A 19924-nucleotide genomic window follows, 5' to 3' on the forward strand; every position below is an offset into this window, starting at 1 on the left:
TCATCTTGGCGAGGCGCTGAGCAGAGTTAGCAAAGTGTGAGTGGTTGTCGGTTTGTTGTACCTGCCCCGCGGAAGTTCGCCCTCCTCTCTGCGCCAGCGGACGGTTGGAGCTGGGTCTCCGTGCACCTCGCAGTAGAAGTCCACGGTATCATCCGCCAACACCACCTGGTTCACCGGCTGTTTGGTGAACACTGGTCTCTCTGATGGAGACAGCGTGAAGGAAGATTTCTTTAAAAAGTATTATTTTATTTTCTATTTATTTTAGGTTCTACCGCAGGTCTACTGCAAAGCATTTGACATTTTTCAAATAGACACAGAGGCTGGTGTGCACCAGGAAGACGACTGGTCTGAAAAAAAAGGCATAACGGCAGGAAAAGAGTTGGGAGAGTTGATGTAAAGGCTAAAACGTTGATGGATAAAGCATCAGAGAACTTTTGAAAATGTGTCATACTGTTACCAAGGCAACAAATTAAAAGAAGCACCTCCAGAGATGTGTAGCATAGAAACTGAACTCAGATTAAAATGTCAGGAATGTGGAGGAAAGTGTCAGAGAGAAGGAAAATACCCAATTCAAAGCATCTGCTTTACTACTTAAAGATTAGATAATCATTGACTGAATTTTTTTGGAAATTAACGTATAGTCTTTTTTTCCACAATACTAAAACAGAAATACTAAATTGCTTTATCACACTAAAATTTATATCAATAAATGGACTGTCCCTAAATCTGTTAGCATTCTGCTAATGGGAATGGTTTTAATCATCATCCCTGATTGTTTCCAGGCTGATGCAGCTGAACAATAAGACTGAGGAAGAGCAACATCTAAAGAGAGAAACAGGCGTCATGAGCTCTAATCGTGATCTATTTTTAAAGTGGTGACGGCCAAGAAATGAGTGCACATGTGCACTGGGTATTATCTTGCAAATTTCACAGATGGCTGTAAATATGAAAAGTGAGGGGAAGTGACACGGTGTCATGCAATGATGCATTAGGGGGGTTAGGGTTAACTGTTGCACCACATTGTGGAGGAGCAGCATTTGGCTGGTGCTGGGGGTGGGGGGTGGGTGGGGGTGGCTTGTTGGGAATCAAGAGAAATGATCAATCTTTAATCTGCTTCCTGTGATCAAAGACTCAAAGCAAGCTGCTCCGCTCTACTGCGAGCAGAGCCGAGACTTGGAGGCAGAAGCAGAGAGGTTAAGAGGGCAGAGGACCCTGAAGGAAAACATCTATGCAAAAACAAACCTGAAGAAACGTCACATTTTATGGTTAAAGGTTGTTGTTGCAGGACGGACAACGTTACTCACCAAACACAACCAGTTCAGCTGGATCACTGTCTTTCTCTCCAACCATGTTGGTCCCAACGCACACATACATGCCGGCATCGCTTTTCTTGGTATTAGAAATCATCAACTTCCCTCCTCGGATCTGAAAATGACAGCCAGAGGAGGAGGAAGAGACGTTTTATGGATATAACATGACAGGTAAGACACGTCTTACACATGGAACCCCGGGCCAACAACCGTAGAGATATGGCTTACTGCTTACTTCAGAACATGGAAAACCACTGATTGAAGCTGCATATATTCTGGTCCTAAAGGTTTGAGTTTTTTCTCAAGAGTCAGCAGCTCTGATGAGCAGAGGATCAATGCATGTCAGGAAAACAGGGCTTTTCAATTATAAGCCATGACTGGAGTTGGAATTGATTGTTAATCAGGGGCTTCCTCACTGATTGAAACTCCCCATCATTGATTTTTGTGTGGAAAACCAAAAACAAAGATGACTCAATGGCTTAAAATCTCCCCCACGAGTCGATATTGTCTGTTTAACATACTGAGCCTCAAAATAAATGTTTGGCATTTAAATGAGTGCAAACAGAAGCTGAAGTTCGGGCTTATTTAAAATATATCGGACAAAGAAAAGAGAAAAGAAACAACTGGAATCTGTCATTTGCAGAAATGTTTCCAACTTACAGTGATCCTCTCATCTCGGTCATTGACCCGGACATTGTTCCTCTTCCAGGAGATGGTGGGCTCAGGATGACCTCTGGGGGGGATACACTCCATGACCGCCGGCTCACCTGCTGCCACCACCACATCACTGGGTGTTTGACGAAAGTCGTCTCTCAAAACTGCAAAAGAGAGAAATGTCCATAGTAGTAATACGGTTTTCATTGTTTTTGATGCCCCTTGTAATCACACACGCAGAGGCCTCTTGACATTTGTACTGACCTTTAGATTTCAAAGGTAATCTACCACACTAAGCAGAAAGAAGTACAATTTCCCTCGACGTGACTTTAATATAAGCAGGACTGGACATTGTTATTGATTCTCTGTGGCTGTATTTCACATGATGTCGCCAAGGTTTTCATTGACTCGGTGTCATGTTTGCTGTGTCAATAGTCATCAATATGGAGGGCTCTTGTAGGGAACCCATGCATGTGATAAATTATTCACTTTGAACCATGCACGCTCAGTATGGTGATCCCTATGGCAAACACGCATAAATACATTGGAAATGTGGTCAAGACAAAAAGACACCTCTCAATCAAACATCTGGATGGTACAGATTTACACTCCAGTCTGTTTTAAATGCATTGAGCTTTCAAATTTCCAAACTCCATGAAAATGCAGCGTAATCAGTTTTTTTTATCAAAGTATGGGTAGTTTTAGATGTGTCATTTGAGTATTGTTTTCACAAGAGTGAGAGCTAGTGTGCATTAACAGGCCAGGGATGTTCCATTTCATGAAACATTCAGGATTTAGCCTCAGGGAAGTCCGTAGCCTCTCCTTCCAAAATTCCTCTATCTGTATTCAGCCTCCATTAGCATTTAACCTGAAGGCACAGTGCTTTTTCTTTTCCATTTCTGACTGCAGAGCTATATGACGTCTCATATTCCAGGTTTGGGGGAAGCTTTTGAAGTGAATGATGATGTCCTGACACTAGACATGTACTAGAACAGGCTTTAGCCATGCAAACCTGCAGGCTACGAGTCTGACCTCATGCAAAAAAAATACAATGGGAATAAAACAATCAATTACTCTGGTAAGATGCCATTCCTGACAAGCTTAAATACTGCCATAAGCACTCTTGAAAAGCAAATGGTCTACATATTAAAACCTGTATTTGACATGTATATTAAAAACAATTTTAAAGGCAATAGCAGCAAATTTTGTTGAAGCAATTCAGCATTTATGAGTTTTCATTTATCGCATTATAATTCTCATCAAAATGAAAGAAAACGTTTTATTCTGTTATTCATTCTGACAGATCAGACCCCCTCATTGCCCTTTCACTCTTCATTCTTTCATTTACACTTGGTGGGAAAACTGCCCAGTTTTCCATCCACTCTTGTAGACTGGAGTCCACTAACACCCAAATGTTGCTCATCTTCAAAATCAGAATGTTTATCACCTCTCAACTTCAAATGACGTGTTACCGGGAGCAAAATTTCCATATGTAAGACCAGACGTGGAAATAAAAGCAAGGCTTTCGGTCCTTTCAAGCAGCACACAAACACAAAGCCACGAGATATAAATAGTATAGATGATCATCAAAGGAAAAATGTTAACTGGAAAACATAGAAAAAACCCCAACCAACAAATATGCAAGTATGAATGGATGTAATTAAGCAAAAGAAACCAGAAAGTATCTGGCCTGTTGGATGTGGACTGAGATGTTTTTGCATTCATCAACAGAGGTTTGAATGTGAACACATCTCCAATACAACATAACGCAACAGTAAATAATAATGAATCTACTGCGAATCCCATCACATAACAGACTTTATCAAAAAGGTCCTTTGAGTCCTTTTGTCACAGACAGGACGCTTATGTGCAAGGATGTCCACACTTCTGCAGCCTGACTATAAATTTTGGTGCAATAAGGTATCAGAAAGAGACTTGACTATAAAGGTCCTTTTCAATGTTGAAATTTCAATTATCATGTGTCCGTTCTAAAATATGTCTTCAATAACACGTTGGGGTTTGTTTTTTTTTTGCAATTTTTGCATAAAGGATCAATAGAAGTGACATGTGAGACCTTCAGAAATAGATAAGCAAACAAAACAGGTTGTTTTTATTATGACAGAGTTCTATGAAAGAATTAACTTGGATGCCTCCGAGTAAATTAAAGAAATTGAGTGTGCACAACACACAATGGGCGTAAAAACAACACAAAATTCAGATATATGTTGGTGTCGTCAATCAACTCAAACCAAAGCAAAGAAAATAAAAGTGCACCACCGAAATAGATTCGAGGGTAACTGCAATTAAGATTGATTCAGATGAGTTACGAACAAAATCGATGTGAAAATATTGAAACTGTTGTGTTCAGATGTGTGAGGAACAGCAACGATGATGTTGTGATGCCACAGCGCAGCAGGCAGGATCACCGATCAATCTGACTAATGACACAGGAGGACGGAGCCCCGTGTTATCACGGCCACCCTCGCCATCATCGTTAACCTGAATGAATCCGCACCGAGGACTCCGACATTTGCTTATCGGGCCTGTGTGATGAGAATTCATTCAATCTCACTGTCAGACGTTTCTGCACGAAGGCTCGTTTCTCCTGCTGTCACCTTAAAGTGCCAGACTCAGAGAAAGTGAGCCGATATATCAGCCTGTTTTTGTTCGTAACGAAGGTCACGAGAGGTGGGCGCGTCCGTGTTTGAGGAGGACCCAGGATATTTTTCATTGCTTCCTAAGATGATGGAGCCTGAGCTTGCTTTTGCCCTGATAAAACTCAGTCTGAAAAAAACAGCCTGATCAACTTTAATCTGTTTGTCTTAGAGGGATCAAGTTCCCACTTATGGCTTTAGACTGAGTCATATCCTGATGGCCAATTACTTAGCTATAGTGCAGTTGGGGCACAAATCCCATTGGTCCCAGCAATCCTGGAATGATATGCCAAACCACACCCCTGGCTTGCTAACCAATCAATATTGGCAGGCCTTGAGACCACCCGGATTAAATTGCTGAGGAAACTGTCCTATTGTATAAAGTCAGAAGGGAAACAGGAAGATGCTCTGCTAAACAGACTGCTAAAATGACCTATCACACAGCATTTTTAACATCATGACTCCAGGGGACGCTGATCTTTCACACTTGCTCTTCACACTGCAGATGTGAGCAGTAAGATGCGATCTAGAAGTTTATTAAGCATAGTGGCAATTACCCATGAGACCCCTTGGGGCCCATATTAAGTGGGAGCACTTTGACCTTTTCTTTAAACCCCTTCAACAAAGCCACAGTAATCCTTGGCAGGATTTAATCAGGGCAGATATGCAGTGAAATATAGAGATGTGAAATATAAATGTTTAATGTCAGACTCTGGAAAATCAGATATATCCTTGTATATATGTCAGGCATCAGTATCACCATATAATATGATTACAGATTTAGATTTCTGTTGGGGCGTCTCAATCGTTCACACGTGGATATTTGATTTGAAGATTGAATCTCTTTATATCATCATCAACAGGTTGAGAACCACTGAGCATCCTTTTCGTTAAGGCCCTGTAGCGTTTTAATTAATTAATCCCTGGGGGTGAGAACATGAAAGTCACTTTGTGCAGACATATAAATCACACGGAAATGTGTGTGGGCAGTAAAGCAGTGTGTGTTGACCACGGATGAGAGCGAGAAGTGTATATTGATTAAAACAAGCAGTGAAGGATGATCATCTGCTCTTTGTGGAGTTTGTTTTTGCAATAATTTACCTCAGGTGAAGAATCATGACTTTTCTCATGTGATCATGTTATTTGATATTAAAAAAGTACAATATTATTACTGTATTGTAAGTTAGAAGCTTCTCTCTCTTCATCTATACATGCAGCCTTGTCACCACAGTGTTCCTCCACGTCCTTTTCACCAAAAACGGGAGCCATCTTTTATAAGTCACAGTCATTACCCAGAGTGGACCCCCCCTGATCGCTATCAAATGCTACCCCATGATGAAACGGCCCATACAGGATATTGCTGTGGGTTTGGCTGGTGATAAGGGGGCTGGTGGGGAGGTGTTTCACAGTTGGAGACAGATGTCCGAGCTGCTTCCCCCACCCACCCAATGTAAACACAGACGCACACGGATCGAGCAACTCTGGCAGCAAACAAAAACCGTATTCATCCAATAATCAGACGATTCAAGCTAAAATACAGACACAAATAAAAAAAAATATAAAACTCAACGTAACATTTCCGACTAAAATTTTTACTACCTACATGTAGATATGATCAGATCAGACAAGGGGCTTAACATGAAGCCTAATGGAGCAAAAATGGATAAAAGGTAGACAAAATCTATCATTAAAGATTATAAATTTGTTTACTTGATCTCCAAAAGGACAAAGAGCTCCAGGCTGGAAAGAAGCTTCCTGTATGGGCTGAAGGTTCCATCCAATTTAGCCTTGTTGATGAATAAAAACCTATTATCCGATCTAGAGCGGACAGCTTCTCAACCTGGTCTTTGTACAGTCTGGCATTCAGCACAAAATCACACATGTACTTTTCATCAACGTCTGGTGAATTGTTCTCCTTAAATGTACCCCCATCTGCTTACTTTTGTCCCTTAGTATGATGTCTGACATGGCCATTTATGCCGCTGCTGAGGCTGCTTAGCTTTGTCAGCTGAGCCCATTTAGCAACAACAGCTGTGACCTCACTCCCCCATAACCCAGACCCCTCCTACCAAACTGGGAGAGATGGTCAAAGACAGCATGAGAAATTATCTCTGCGAAGCTCAGTGTAGATCCGACGGTCAATTTGAGTGAATGCTTCAAAACTGGATTCAAAATAAGACGAAAAACAGTCGAATCAAAGCAGAGAGTGTCTGCGATTCTCTGCGGCACGAATTAGTCTTGCGTGAAAGTGTTGGCATTATTCACAGTCAGCCTCGGGAAAACCAATTATAAGCCAACGGGCTTGGATAACACTGAAATCAAATCCACGAGTCATGGCGATGCATTACAGGAAGATTACAAGTCCGTCATTAGCGTAGATAAAAGTCTTCCTGCAACATAATCAGCAGGAAAACCCAAGATTACATGCTATTAAATATTAATTTCACCCTCTGACACTGTTTACCATGCCTAAATAATTCAAACAACATGATATCAATGTTGCTACATGTGAAATTCTGCCTTAAATCAAGTTAAATGTTACAGTCGGAGCAAAGCCCCCACTCCCCAGTGCTTTAGAACACATGCATGCTGAGGTGCAATGTTTCACAGCTTTTTAAGTGCTCATAAAGGCCTCATCTTTTCAGCATCCTGTTCTACATGTAGTCAATGGTCCTGTCAGAGTGTGGCATGTTGGAAGGGGGTGGGGTGTGCATGGATGAGCTGCAGCCATATGGGTGTAAAGGTCTAATACTTGGCAGCAGCGCAGCCAATATAAGTGGGGGCCCCACATGCTGCAGTCAGAGACAACAGGAGGGTCTCATTATCAGCCACAATTGAAGGGAGGGGGAATTGTGCGTGGGCGGGTGCATGCCTGCATGTTTCTGTGCCCTAATGAAGCACATGGCCCATAACATGTTAAAGAACAGGGGTTCAGGATGACTGGTGACCATCGCATTAGCACAAATCCCCCAGAATGTGACAGAGAATCTGCTACATTTCCACCAGGAGTAGTGGGAACCATTTTCTGATCCCACCACGGACCACAGAGGGTCTATAGGTGATATCCACATCAGCTCAAAACAGAGGCGCATATCTGCACCATTAGGGCGGGGTGGGGGGTGGTTGCTGATTAAATGCTAACAGATTAAATTTAGCATGGTGATAATTGCTACAGACCAAAGTCAAAAAGTTCAGGATGAGGATAGCAAATGCAAACAATTAAATCTATGAACTCAACAACTATTGCACCCACGGCTTGATATATACAAAAATTCCAATGGCATAAAGTAAATAAAACAACAGCTCTGCTAGTCTACATTACAGATTATCTCATCTAGAATTTCCTATTGCGTCATCAGTAAATCCATCCAATAGCAGATAGTAAAACTGTATGTGTTTTGACATTTAAAGGTGTGGGGAAATGACATTAAAATGCACTGAACTCATGTTATAAACACAAAGTCTGTTGTCTTACAGCTGCAATGATGCATCGCTCAGAATGCTTTGGAAGATAACTAAAGATGAAACATAAGCAATTAAAGAGAAGCGCGTGTGTGCTCAGAGCTTCGTGGAGCCTCCATCAATGCCACTTCACTGCTCTGCCTCTTGTTTTCCATCAGACAAACAAGAAGATGCCGGAGGACTTTCAGCCATATTAGCCTAAAACTACCGCATTTGCAAACAAGCCGAGAGTCACATCACAATAAGATGACAACAAAGTGACAACGCACACAAAGTCCCATATTATCCTTAAAATAAAACACCCTGAGTACCCCCAATGATCTCACACAAGAACACAGCTGCAGTACATGTGCGTACATTTCAACACAGTGTTTTCGCTCCACATGTAGGTAAATCCCTCCAGTGTCCCGCAGGACGAATGTTGGCCACAGCAGCAGGTGACAATCCAACTAAAAGCCCCCCCCCCCAGCAACTGTCTCTCACACCCACCCACACACACACACACACACACACACACACACACACCACACTACTAGGGCAGCAAATGAGACATGCGATTAAATCTCATCAGCTATTCATCAGTTCTTCTTTCATTCCTATTTTAAGACCAACTTTTAAAGGGGCAATAAGTGAATTTTTTTCCACGGCTAGGTTTGCTGTCGGTTTGCTGTCTGTAGACCAAAAGGAAGTGTGCGATGAGCCCCCACCCCCCTCCCCGGGCCTCTCGCCTCCTCTGCAAACAAAGCTCTGCAACATCACCATTTTGTGCAACATGTCGCGTGCTCAGTAAGTAACTAATGACGTTAGAAGTCCACGAACGAGTCACCTTCCAGCAGGTTTTCTCTGCTGTTTTGTCTATAAATTAATCATGATGAAGTTAGTGTGTCACTGTTAGTGTGTCACCGCATCAAATGGTGTCAGCAGACACTTTAGTAACTTCTTCCCCAGTGTTGCTGTCATGACGGATCCTGGTTGTCTTCAGGTGAATGTTTTGTTCCACTTTCCGCCATTTCGTTTCAAATGTGCGTCCACGGGCTGCAGCCTTTTACGGGGGAGGAGGAGGGAGGAGGAAGCGAGTCACATGCATGTTCTTGAACACGCCCGGCTTGTAAACAAAGAGCTTGAAATCAACACACACACACAGACACACGCAGAGGGTGTGTGACATTACGCTGTTCTTCAGATGAAATTGTTCCCAAATTGACGACCATCAGTCATCACTTTTTTAAAATTTCCCCCAAAACTCACACACTAAAAAAAAAATTTAGATTGCCATAGAGTATCAGTTAAAATCATTTTTATATCGGAGAACTAGAAATGCTGTAGCTGTGCCAAAACCCTGATTAGAAATAAACAGCTTTTAGACATAGACTTCTTTAGCCCTTTTTAAACTCTCCTGTCTGCTAAAACGTCCTTGAGCAAGAGATTTGTGTCTTATTTCAAAGATGCGCTACTTTAATTGACCTTCAAATTTGACCTTCTGCACTGAGAAGCAAGGAGAAAAACATTAATTCAATAGATAAATATTATCACATCATCCAAACGCAGTCTTTAAGATTTATCCGGCCCATCCTGTGATGCTCTGACTTCTGAGACGGAACGATGGAGCACAGTCAAGGTTGGTTTACAATCATTATCACAGCTGAATGAAACAGAATTTTCTTTAGGAGATGATTTCACCAACTAATTAAAAATGGTTCTCGGGGTGACCTCCGAAGTCTTGTTTAAGGTTAGTACTCACTCAAAAGCAAAACCATGACCGTGTCTGTTCTATGTTTGGTATACAGGGTGTATCTATACAATGGCCGTCTTTTAAGCACCAAAGAACAAACGTATATCTTAAATGTCAGGGATGAGACCTGGCTATGATCCTTTCTAAATGTCATAAAAGGTTAAATAAAAATAAAATAAAAGCTGAATCCAATAAAAATCCCAAACATGAACCTGTCAAAACACGACACGTGCCAGCGACTCCAGTATTTCTTAGCAACCCCCCGATCACATTTAAAAAATGATCAGGCGAAGCCTCGACTGACACGTTTGAGGGACGCCGTCAGAGACAGCGGTGATATTTTGGAGGTGGTTTGAGAGGAGATGGTTTTTGGAAATGTGAAAGAGCGCCTTTGAAATACAGAAAAAGGGACGACATGAAAAGATATTTTAGTCTGAGCCATTTGGCCAAATCATGAGGGATGAGAGGGATTCAAAGGGAGGAAAATGGACCGAGAAGAGAGGGAGGCCAGCTGCACTTGGATTGTAATCCAAGCAATATATTCCATGATATGGCAACAATGGGATTATAAAAGCATTCATGGAAGAAAGACAAATATGTAATGTATGCATGACCTTGCAAAACACCATTAAATCTCCTGTGCTGGCCCCACCCCACAACATGGAGGGCCCCCACAACAATAGCCTTGCATAGGTGGTCGAGCTCCTGTGTGGTCAGCTAATAAAGCAATTGTCTGGGCCTGAAAAGAGGATTACTTTAATCTAGTAATGGCCATCGTCGTGTGGCCTATATTAGTGGGGTAAGAGGGTCACTGAGGATTGTTGAGAAGCTATTGTGACCCCACCACCCGACTACCACACACTGCCCACAGCTGACCCTCTGGCCCAGTCAAAGCTACTGTAGTTCAACCATCCGGAAAATCAGAACCCCTCTTTAACTCAACCTGAAGGGAATTCCACTACTACATACAATAGAGCCCCCTCCAAGAATGAGCCCCTCGCATACGAGCCATTAATTATTGACTGTCGCACAGAGATAAAGGAAATAAACACTGTCAGGAATGCCTTGACAACAATAAGGCGATGTCAACGTTAACAGGAGTCACGCCACTGCAGCACCGTGCCTTTCTGCTCCCAGGCCGAACAATGGCAGCGTTGTCAAATTAAAAGCATGTTGCAACAGAAGGCAACAATGAAAGTTCGCACGTCTCCATTACAACCTGGAAGCGTTCCATTTTTCAGAGCAACGCTAACTGTATTTGTTAAATCCCGTCTCATATCACTCGGAATGTGAAAGCAGTGTTTAAAGCCTTCAAAAATTCATGGGCGTAGCTACTTACGGTACTTACGCGCTCTTACCTGTGGGAGTGCGCAGACACAATCGCACACAGCCGCACCTCAACCGCATTAGCAGTGGCTAAAGTTGAGGCCAAACATGAAATGTGGACCTTTAATAACCAAAATGGGGTCTGAGCCGCTCACCTACTACTTCATGGAGTTTGCTGGCACAGAGCTTTTGCAGCACGAGTGATTTTAGCCTGTAATCCTCAGCGGCAGTACTGGTACCAAATATGCTGCGCTGATACCAGTCAAATGAATTTGGTGAGTCTCATTTTTGCCTCTGTCAGGGATGGATGGGATGTTAAATACGGAGACCCCGTCAGCTGTTTGGAGACGTCGCCGCCGCCATTCTGTGAGGCCTATAAGTTTGGGCAAACAATCACATCTTAACGCCGGTTGTGAGTGAGTTGCTTTCAAATTCTTGCCATCAGACCACTTCAGTTTTGGAAGAAGTGACCCAATTTTCTATTTCTAGATTTATTTTATTGATTTGTCACTAATGTTGGTGGGTTGTTGTGTTCATCTGGTTTCTTTGAGGAAATAAGTGAAATACCTTTAACATTATTATACATTTCAATTGTAACCCTGTAGAGGGAGAAGTTTCCACAGGATCAGAGCAGAAGGTATGTGATGATCCACTTTCCGCCCTGTTTGCCTGCCTGGTCGGTCCTGTCGACCGGAGGTGGGTGTGAACATGGCGGACGTGGTGCGACTGGCAATAGCAACAGTTCCAATTTTCCACCCTGTCAACAGACTCTAAAAGCAGATGCATCTTAAGCCAGAAATGCACTCAGCTCCAGTTGAACGACTTGAGCATTCACTTGCTGACCTTTTCTAACTAGAGGTGGGAACACATTTTAAAATGACAAAATGAAACTCGCATAAATACACAGGAAAAAGAAATCAATAAGCCTTTTCCACAGCTGTTGCTCCTCTATTTACCAGCTCCAGACAGATCAAATATCTAAATACAAAGAGTTTAGGTCTGCTGTGGCCACAGAAATCACTGAAGGATGATTTTTCTCTCAATAGAGATATAGGAAATGTTAATCTAAGGACAGAGAAGGCTTATTGAAGCATCTCATTGTTTTTAACAGTGGCTTGATGGGAGCAAAAATACAGAAAATCAGACCAAAATACAGAGGAAGTAGCATAAGCAAGTTAAAAAAAACAAAAAAAAAAACACCCAGAATATTTACAAAGTAATGCCAATTAAAACCTACAGCATGGCTATCAAATGGAAATCAAAAAGGACAGTCAAAAAGAGAACGTATCACCAGAAATGAGTGATGTCATCACTGGAATAAACAATGAAAAATGTTGTTCTGAACCACTAAAACTCCCATTTACTGGTACAACATGTCCATTTAGAACTGCCAAAACTACTAAAGCTCATTTTACACAAGAATAAATCTGAATGCACCTGTGCTTCAAAGAACAGAATCACTTATTTCCTCTTTAACAACAAAGGAAACCAAAATAAACCAAATGAAAATGACCATTTTAACCATCCCCCGCTGTTCTTTCATATCCTCTCGGTAATTTGGAGTGATTGTGATTTTCCTGTCGTGTTCATTTTGTGGCTTTACTATAAAACGTTTTTTAAATGCAAATGAATGATATTGTTGTTGTTATTGTCATTATTAATTTGTGTGGGATTAAAGCCAAGCTTCCTGGCTCATATTTATTTCTTTTAATCTCCACCCTCAGGCAACAGACCCGTTCCTCCCGTTAGCATCCCTGCAGGGCTAATGTTGGCCTCAATGAGCCAAAGTGGCTTTGGGTCATTTGCATCTGATAATGCAAAACTAATGACTATCAATTAATCACATTCTTAACTAATACTCGAGATGCATTCGGCTTTAATGCCTTTCAATATGGTAAATGTTGAAATTAATCCTGGTCTACGCGTTTTTTCAACCTTTGAAAATCTGCATATTTAAATGCCACATTACAACATACGAGAATGTTGCTGTTAAAATTCATGAAACAGAACTGTGTAATGTATGTAAATGTAAATCCAGCTACATTGTGCCATGAATTTTACATCTCACCTCTGAGATGTTTCACCTCTGACCATTTTTTTAGGTCTTTCTCAATACTTTTAAACCTTCATGAAAATGATGAGTTCCAGCTCTGTTAGCTGCTTCAGTGGTTCTAATGCTGTATTAGCACACGAGTCTCATCCAGACAGAGCACAAGGTAATCAACAAGTGAAAAATCTGGGTCGAAATGCAAATGCGTGGTCTTTATGGAATCCTAATACTGTCAGGATTACAGTGCATGTGTGAAAGCAGCTTAACACTAACTGACAGACGTTTGTGGGCATATGTGAAGAATCTGGGTGTATCAGTGGCTGGCAGCTCTTGTAGATAATGGGATGTGATTGGACACCACGGTGGTGTGCGTGGGGTCTTTATTGCACCCGTGCATCCCCCGTGACCCCGCTGCATTGTTGTTTAAACTCTTGCTCGTTCTCTGCACCACCTGTTGTCAACGCCTGAAAACCCCCCACTACAACTGATCCTTTACAACCCACACAGACAGACACACACACTCTTGTCAGTGGTCTAATTAATTCATGGCTGTCCTCTGGAGGAGGGTCTGGCTGGTGGGTGTGGATCTGATAATCCAGCTCGTGCCCCGTGGCCTCACTCTGGCCATCTGATCCCCATCTTTTAAGAACAGAATAGCCGCCAGCTCTGTCCTTAACAATCCCATTAGTGAAGCATGAACACACCTGAGAACTCACACTGAAGCAGACAAGGAAAGTCTGCTGTCACTGGTGAAGGTTTGAGGAAGACATGCGAAGCATCCTCAGTCTTCACATGTGTGATGCAGACAGCTAAACATGTCCTGAACACTCAGCTTTGACCCATCACAAGTCCAAAGTGTTTTCTATTTTATTCTAAATGCCTTGACTGCATTCCTGACCAAGCTTACGGCTTCGTTCACTCGTCTCCCATCAGCTGACACTCCGGTCGGCGTTCTCCGAATTCTAACAGGTGTTGGGGGCCTTTAGTGGTCACTTAGCTGGACCCGCAGTTCCACCGTGTGAAGATGTATGATCACTGCGCCGGGTATGACAGCATGATGCACAAAGCTCCAATCAGGGCCCATATGTCTCCCCAACACTGGGGTTAATGACAGGCACAGCGGGCGGCTTACAGAGGCTGGTCTGTGGAAGGAGAGGGGGGCAGGGACTTCTTTTTATCACAACTCTCTCACTGGAACACTTTCCTAACACCGAACCCCACAAATCCGACACCTTATTTCCTTTCCCTGCATTCAAGAAGCCTGAAATGTAATTTTCTACATAGATGTGGGAGCATGAGAAGTGTTATTCAGCTACACAACTTTCCTTGACAGTATTATAATAAATCTGGAGTATTTCAAGGATTCAGAGGAAAGCTTGTAAGACCTGGAGCTATGCAGACATGGCAGTTTTTCTTGTCATGAATGATTTTCACATGTTTGGTCTAGAGCACCAATGATGACAAATTCTAACGACAATCTTAAATTGTTATTTTAAGGTTAAGGAGGTTTTGTGTATATATGAGTATCAAAATCCTCATTCTACTAGCAAAGTCCATGTTTGGTCCACTAGGAAAAGTCCATGTAGAGCTGTACATAGGTTATAGTTAGGGTAAGGCTTAGGATCAGGAGCTGGGTTTGGTTGGCATTATGTCTTTGATGGCCCCCATAAAAATAGAAATGTGAGAATGTGTGTGTGTGTGTGTGTGTGGGGGGGGGGGGGTATGTGTGTGTGGAAAGAGAAAGGAGGATCTCCGTTTTGACAGTAATGTTCAGCTGTTACCCAACACTGCTGTTTAAAGGATTATTACAAGTGGGAAAGTTGGCTCCAATCATGCACACACACACACACACACACACACACACACACACACACACACACCACACACACACACACACACACACACCATGTCTTCACCTGTTTAGCCACCAACATGCCATAAGTCAGTTGCCATCTTGCAGCTCTCCTGCTCTATTTCACGTCCTAATGGTCAGTCTGAGGGGGCTCAAACAAAAAAGAACCCCCCCCCCCCCACCCCCCAACTGCCATCAACATCACAAAAAAGCACCTTTCCTCTCCAGTCCCCTGTCAGCGTGAATATTCATGAGATATAAATTCAGCAGGCAGAGCTGTACCACGCTTAATAAAAAAACATCAGAGGTATAAAACAGACAGAAAGAGCTGCTGGGAGCTTGGGCAAGTCCCTGTGAATGTCAGCCCCCCACCCAAGGGTGTCTGGCCTGTTGGCTCTATTGTGCTTGACTGACTTTTATGCATCTGACATGAATTGGCCTCTGCTCATGGCACACGACATTTTCAGGATCAAAGATTCTCTTTTAAAGCATGAAATCAGAGAGGATTGGGGTGAAAAAACAGGCATTTTTAGAGGGAATGCTTCAGTAAAATGACACTTGGTGATTTTCTTAACTTAAAAAGCCAAGTCAAGTACGGCTTGCCAAAGCACAAAGGATTCGATTACAAGGTTTATAAGCAAAGAAAGACCCCACTTTTAGCATGGGATTGTGTAAAAATGCACCACAAAGCCTTTGCACGCCGACCAGATTCACTCTAATAGAAAACCAACCACCACAATGTCTACTATGAAAGAATGGTCCTTGTCATTTGATTGATTTTATAGCTTTGTCTCTCTTCTTCGCAGCCGTGTGTGCTCACTCACGGATGCTGACAGAAAAAAAAAAACCCACACGATAGTCACAGAAGTGTAACCAAAAAAATATGTCAGGTTTGAGCAGGAAGGGCCGAGTGACTACAAGTTTGAGGCTGATTCAGCCAGAAAGGAAACATCATCTGACGTTCTTAATACAATATGAGTAAAAGAGAATCTAGATTATTCTGATATAATTGTTAGAATTCCAGATGATCCTGAAAGTGTCAGTTCAGATGAATAAAGTTTCCAGTCACAGGGAAGGGAGCGATCGATACTGACGGTCTATTACACCTCTAATGACTGAGCTATAGTCTATATTACCTGCAGCCATCGTCTTGACTGAATATGTTCACACAAAGGAATCAGACAAATATCCTCAGCTTATCCAAACTTCCCAGAGCCCAAAACAATGGGACTTGTCATTACAGAGAAATTGTGTTTAAAGGAAACTCTCAACTCAACAAAAAAGATTGCAGAGAGACACGATAGGGAAAAGTAACCCCACCATGCAGGAGGAGACACCTCAATATGAATCCAGCCTGCTGAACTGTCAACGACAGCAACAAGTAACGCGCTCCCAGCTGTTCCCAACATTCTAGATAATGCCTGATTATTTTTCTTTTGGTACAGATTAAAAACATGACATTAATCCACATATTTTATTTTCTCAGTGAGAATAAGAGGAAACGCTGAAGCAATTACTCCACAACTGCTGAGAGGGGTTAGCGGAGGATGCTACCAATGCTGGCTGAGCCGCAGCAGCTCTTTTGAGTTTGCGCTCAGCTCTCAGCTTCCAGGCTGGAAAACAAAGTGGCGGGTTACAACAGTGTCATCTTCTCTGCTGCCACACTGAGCATACTGGCATCTCCGGACAGTTTATGTGCCAGGGGCCATATCTCCGGCCCCCGAGGAGTCACATAGACTGTGTTTCAGGAAGTAGCCTCGGCTTGGCTCTGGCACTGCTGCACTGTTTGTTCTATACACTCTTTGTCTCTCTCTCTGTCTCTCTCTCTCTCTCTCTCTGTCTGTCTGTCTGTCTGTCGTCTGTCTGTCTGTCTGTCTGTCTGTCTGTCTGTCTGTCTGTCTCTCTGTCTGTCTGTCTGTCTGTCTGGTCCAATCTGTCCCTATCTCAGAAAGTGTGTTTGTGGGTTGCTGTGGGTAACTGTAGACAGCTAAATCCATGCTTACAATGTGCCACCAAGGCTAACGGATGCTAATCTGTGAATCTGTGAGGGCTTCAGGAAAGACAGCATCAGGATCTGGTCAATTTCTGATTAAAGTGGATACGAGGGAACAGCAACCATTAGTTAATCTCTTTGTACGAAACATTTGCATGGAGCATGAAAAGAAATGACCATTCAGCATATTCATTTTAGTGTGCTGCCTCGCTGAAGGTTTCTCTGATTCCGCTTAATTATTTCCTATACATTTTCCACAAAGGTGCATCGTGTGGTCACCAAACAGGCAGAACAGCAGAGAAAGCCTCATTTACACTCATTGCTGTTGATGCAAAGACTAATTTAACATTCAATCTCATTGTAGCAAACAAACAAGACGCGATCGCCTCAGCAACGCTCGTCACTCACGCTCAAGTCTGTGTCAGCCTGGCCTGAAAACATTAAGGCAGATTGGACTGTGTGCACAGGAGTAATGCAACATTATCATTTGACTATTTGTGAGCTGGTGAATGTTTAATATTGTCAGAGGAACAATCTGGAGATTATCAGGAGGTTTAGGCAGATGTCATCAGTAAAAAACTCAGAATCTATGAGATTTGATTCTATGATCATGTCTTCATTTAGCGGTATAGATGTTTCTTGTACCTATTTTGATAGGGTGATTTGAATTTTTTTATTATTTAATAAAAGTTCTTGTACCATTTTATTTACCCATTAGGTTTCAGCGTTTAAAGATTAGAAAAAGCCACGTCTGTGGGGAATAAAAACTTCAAAAACCAAGGTCAAAAGCACATTGCAGCCCCATATTGTTCCTATTTTCTATTACCCTCCCTCTAAAAATGATTTATTTCATTTCATTTCTTGTTTGCCTTTCATATAAAGAAGAGAAGCTCATTATGAGCCAAAATTCAGCCTTTTTGCTGCAGAAAGGTGAGGGAGGGCGCTGCTCAAAGCCTAATTATTACAGGAGAATAAAAGCTGATTCAAGGCTGGCTGTCATGAAATGCAGCCTGATAAGGAAGTTAAAGTGTTCAGGGAAATGCCAGAGCAGATTAGAGAGGCGACAAAGGTTGAGGGTTCAGTGGTTTTTACTGCGGTGAACCGACTACAGTTTTACAGCGATTGGTGCACGTTAAAGTGAAAGAACTTCTTGAGCCCTTTGGTTTTGCACATTAGTGAAAACAGAGAGGCCAGAGTGAAGGATTAGAGAAAATGTTGAAAATTAAGTCATGGCACCGCTTATTTTTGTTCAAATTATTAGACAAGAATAGATAATAGAAGCAAAAATCCAGCATAGCTGTCAAGTTGTTTCTATTCTTAATCCAACAGCATCTGATTTATCCTCTGTTCTGAAAACAGTGATCGCACAATCACCTTTTTTTAACTTTGCTGCTGCTCATGTTGTTACGACCCAAGCATCCCTGCTAATAGCATGTGACTGGGCTATGTGGACTGAAATGATGTCTGCTGGAGGGACGGCGAGGTGGTCTTTTCTCCTCCTGGAACATTTCATTTATTTAGCCTTTTTCTTTACTATCTGCTCTGTCCAGTGGCGACAACTATTATCTTTCTGCAGGCGCTCACTGTCATCCATCTACATTAACAGGCCTGGTCACAACATGACAAGAGGCCATGCTCTCTTCATAGAGAGGAGATTGGGTGTCTAGAGCGGGCAGAGCGGTGGGGTGGGAGGGGGTGAAGGTGTGAGCTGCCTGGAGATCTGACACCAAGGTCAGGGGTGACGCTTTGAGATAAGTCACCCTAGTGATCGTGATAACCATCCAGCAGGGGCTTCAGAGCTGCCCACTACAAGCTGGAATAATCAAAGGAACGTTTCACTGGTTTCAGACGTGAAGCTTAACCATTTTTCATCAAATGGTTTAGAACTTCGCGATCGACCGGTCGATCGCGAAGCTACTGTGGGTCGATCGCATGCTTTTTCTGACAGAGGGGTCACTGCACATGCGCACATAATGGTGCGTTCTAGCAAGCTAGTGTGTTAGCCTCCAATTTATTTCTTCTGAACTTAAGGATCTAAAAATGAGTGGGGGAGCTGGAGCAAGTAAAAAGCCAAAAACGTACCATTGCGATACGGAATGGGAGGTGGACTTTTTTTTCAATCTGTCACTTTCAAAGTGTGTTCGCCTCATCTGCCAGTCTGTCATCGCTATACCGAAAAAGGGAAATGGGGAGCGGCATTTTCCGACTGTTCATAAAAGCTACGATACTAACTTCCCTCCGAGAAGGAGAAGGTGAAGGAACTAAAATCCCAGTTGTCAGAACAGCAGTCATTTTTCTCACAGCTGACTTGAAAAGCAAAGGCAGCCACCGAAGCTTCGTTCCAGGTCACTGAATCGTTAAGAACAAGCAGCTACTGTCCGGACTATGCATCCCTGGCTGATTCCATTCAGTGCAAGTCATCAGAGTAAGGTAATGACAAAAAATGCACAGATTTGTATTGAGCAATATGGATTCATGTAGTTATGGGAGGTACACCAACATAGATGGTTCATATAAAGAATTCTCAATATATTTATGAATAAATGTATGTTTTGCAAATTTATCGTAGGTAGATCTTCTTGACTTGGTCATTTGAAAAGTAGCATGCTGAAAAAGTGTGGGCACCCCTGGTTTAGAAAAATCTAATTACTGTATGTGATGTGTCAGATATAACATATACAGTAGAACAGGGGTGTCCAAACTACAGCCCGCGGGCCAACTGTGGCCCTTCGTCCATTTTTAATTGGCCCGCAAGACATTTTATAAATAGAATAGAATATGGCCCGTACCTTTGCTTGAGTATATTGGACTTTTTAGTTTTAACACCAGGGGAAGCTACTGTTGGCATCAAGGCAGTTACTCCACCAAAAAGGAAAACCTGCTTTTGCGCA

The 19924-nt window shown here is 42.5% G+C and overlaps 1 protein-coding gene across 3 annotated transcripts in view; it reads right to left on the reverse strand.

Annotated features, from left to right (window-relative positions):
- The window catches only part of robo3 (roundabout, axon guidance receptor, homolog 3 (Drosophila)), a 55781-nt gene that overhangs the window by 24607 nt on the left and 11250 nt on the right, over positions 1-19924 (reverse strand). For all 3 annotated transcript variants that reach the window (XM_057054393.1, XM_057054391.1, XM_057054392.1), the window contains exons 3-5: positions 1971-2128; positions 1305-1425; positions 62-200 (exon numbers count right to left, since the gene is read on the reverse strand). In XM_057054393.1, the coding sequence (XP_056910373.1) occupies positions 62-200; positions 1305-1425; positions 1971-2128 (418 nt within the window). The remainder of the gene's footprint in view (positions 1-61; positions 201-1304; positions 1426-1970; positions 2129-19924) is intronic.

This window comes from Takifugu flavidus, chromosome 14 (genome assembly GCF_003711565.1).
Source record: "Takifugu flavidus isolate HTHZ2018 chromosome 14, ASM371156v2, whole genome shotgun sequence".
NCBI classification, from domain to species: Eukaryota; Metazoa; Chordata; class Actinopteri; order Tetraodontiformes; family Tetraodontidae; genus Takifugu; species Takifugu flavidus.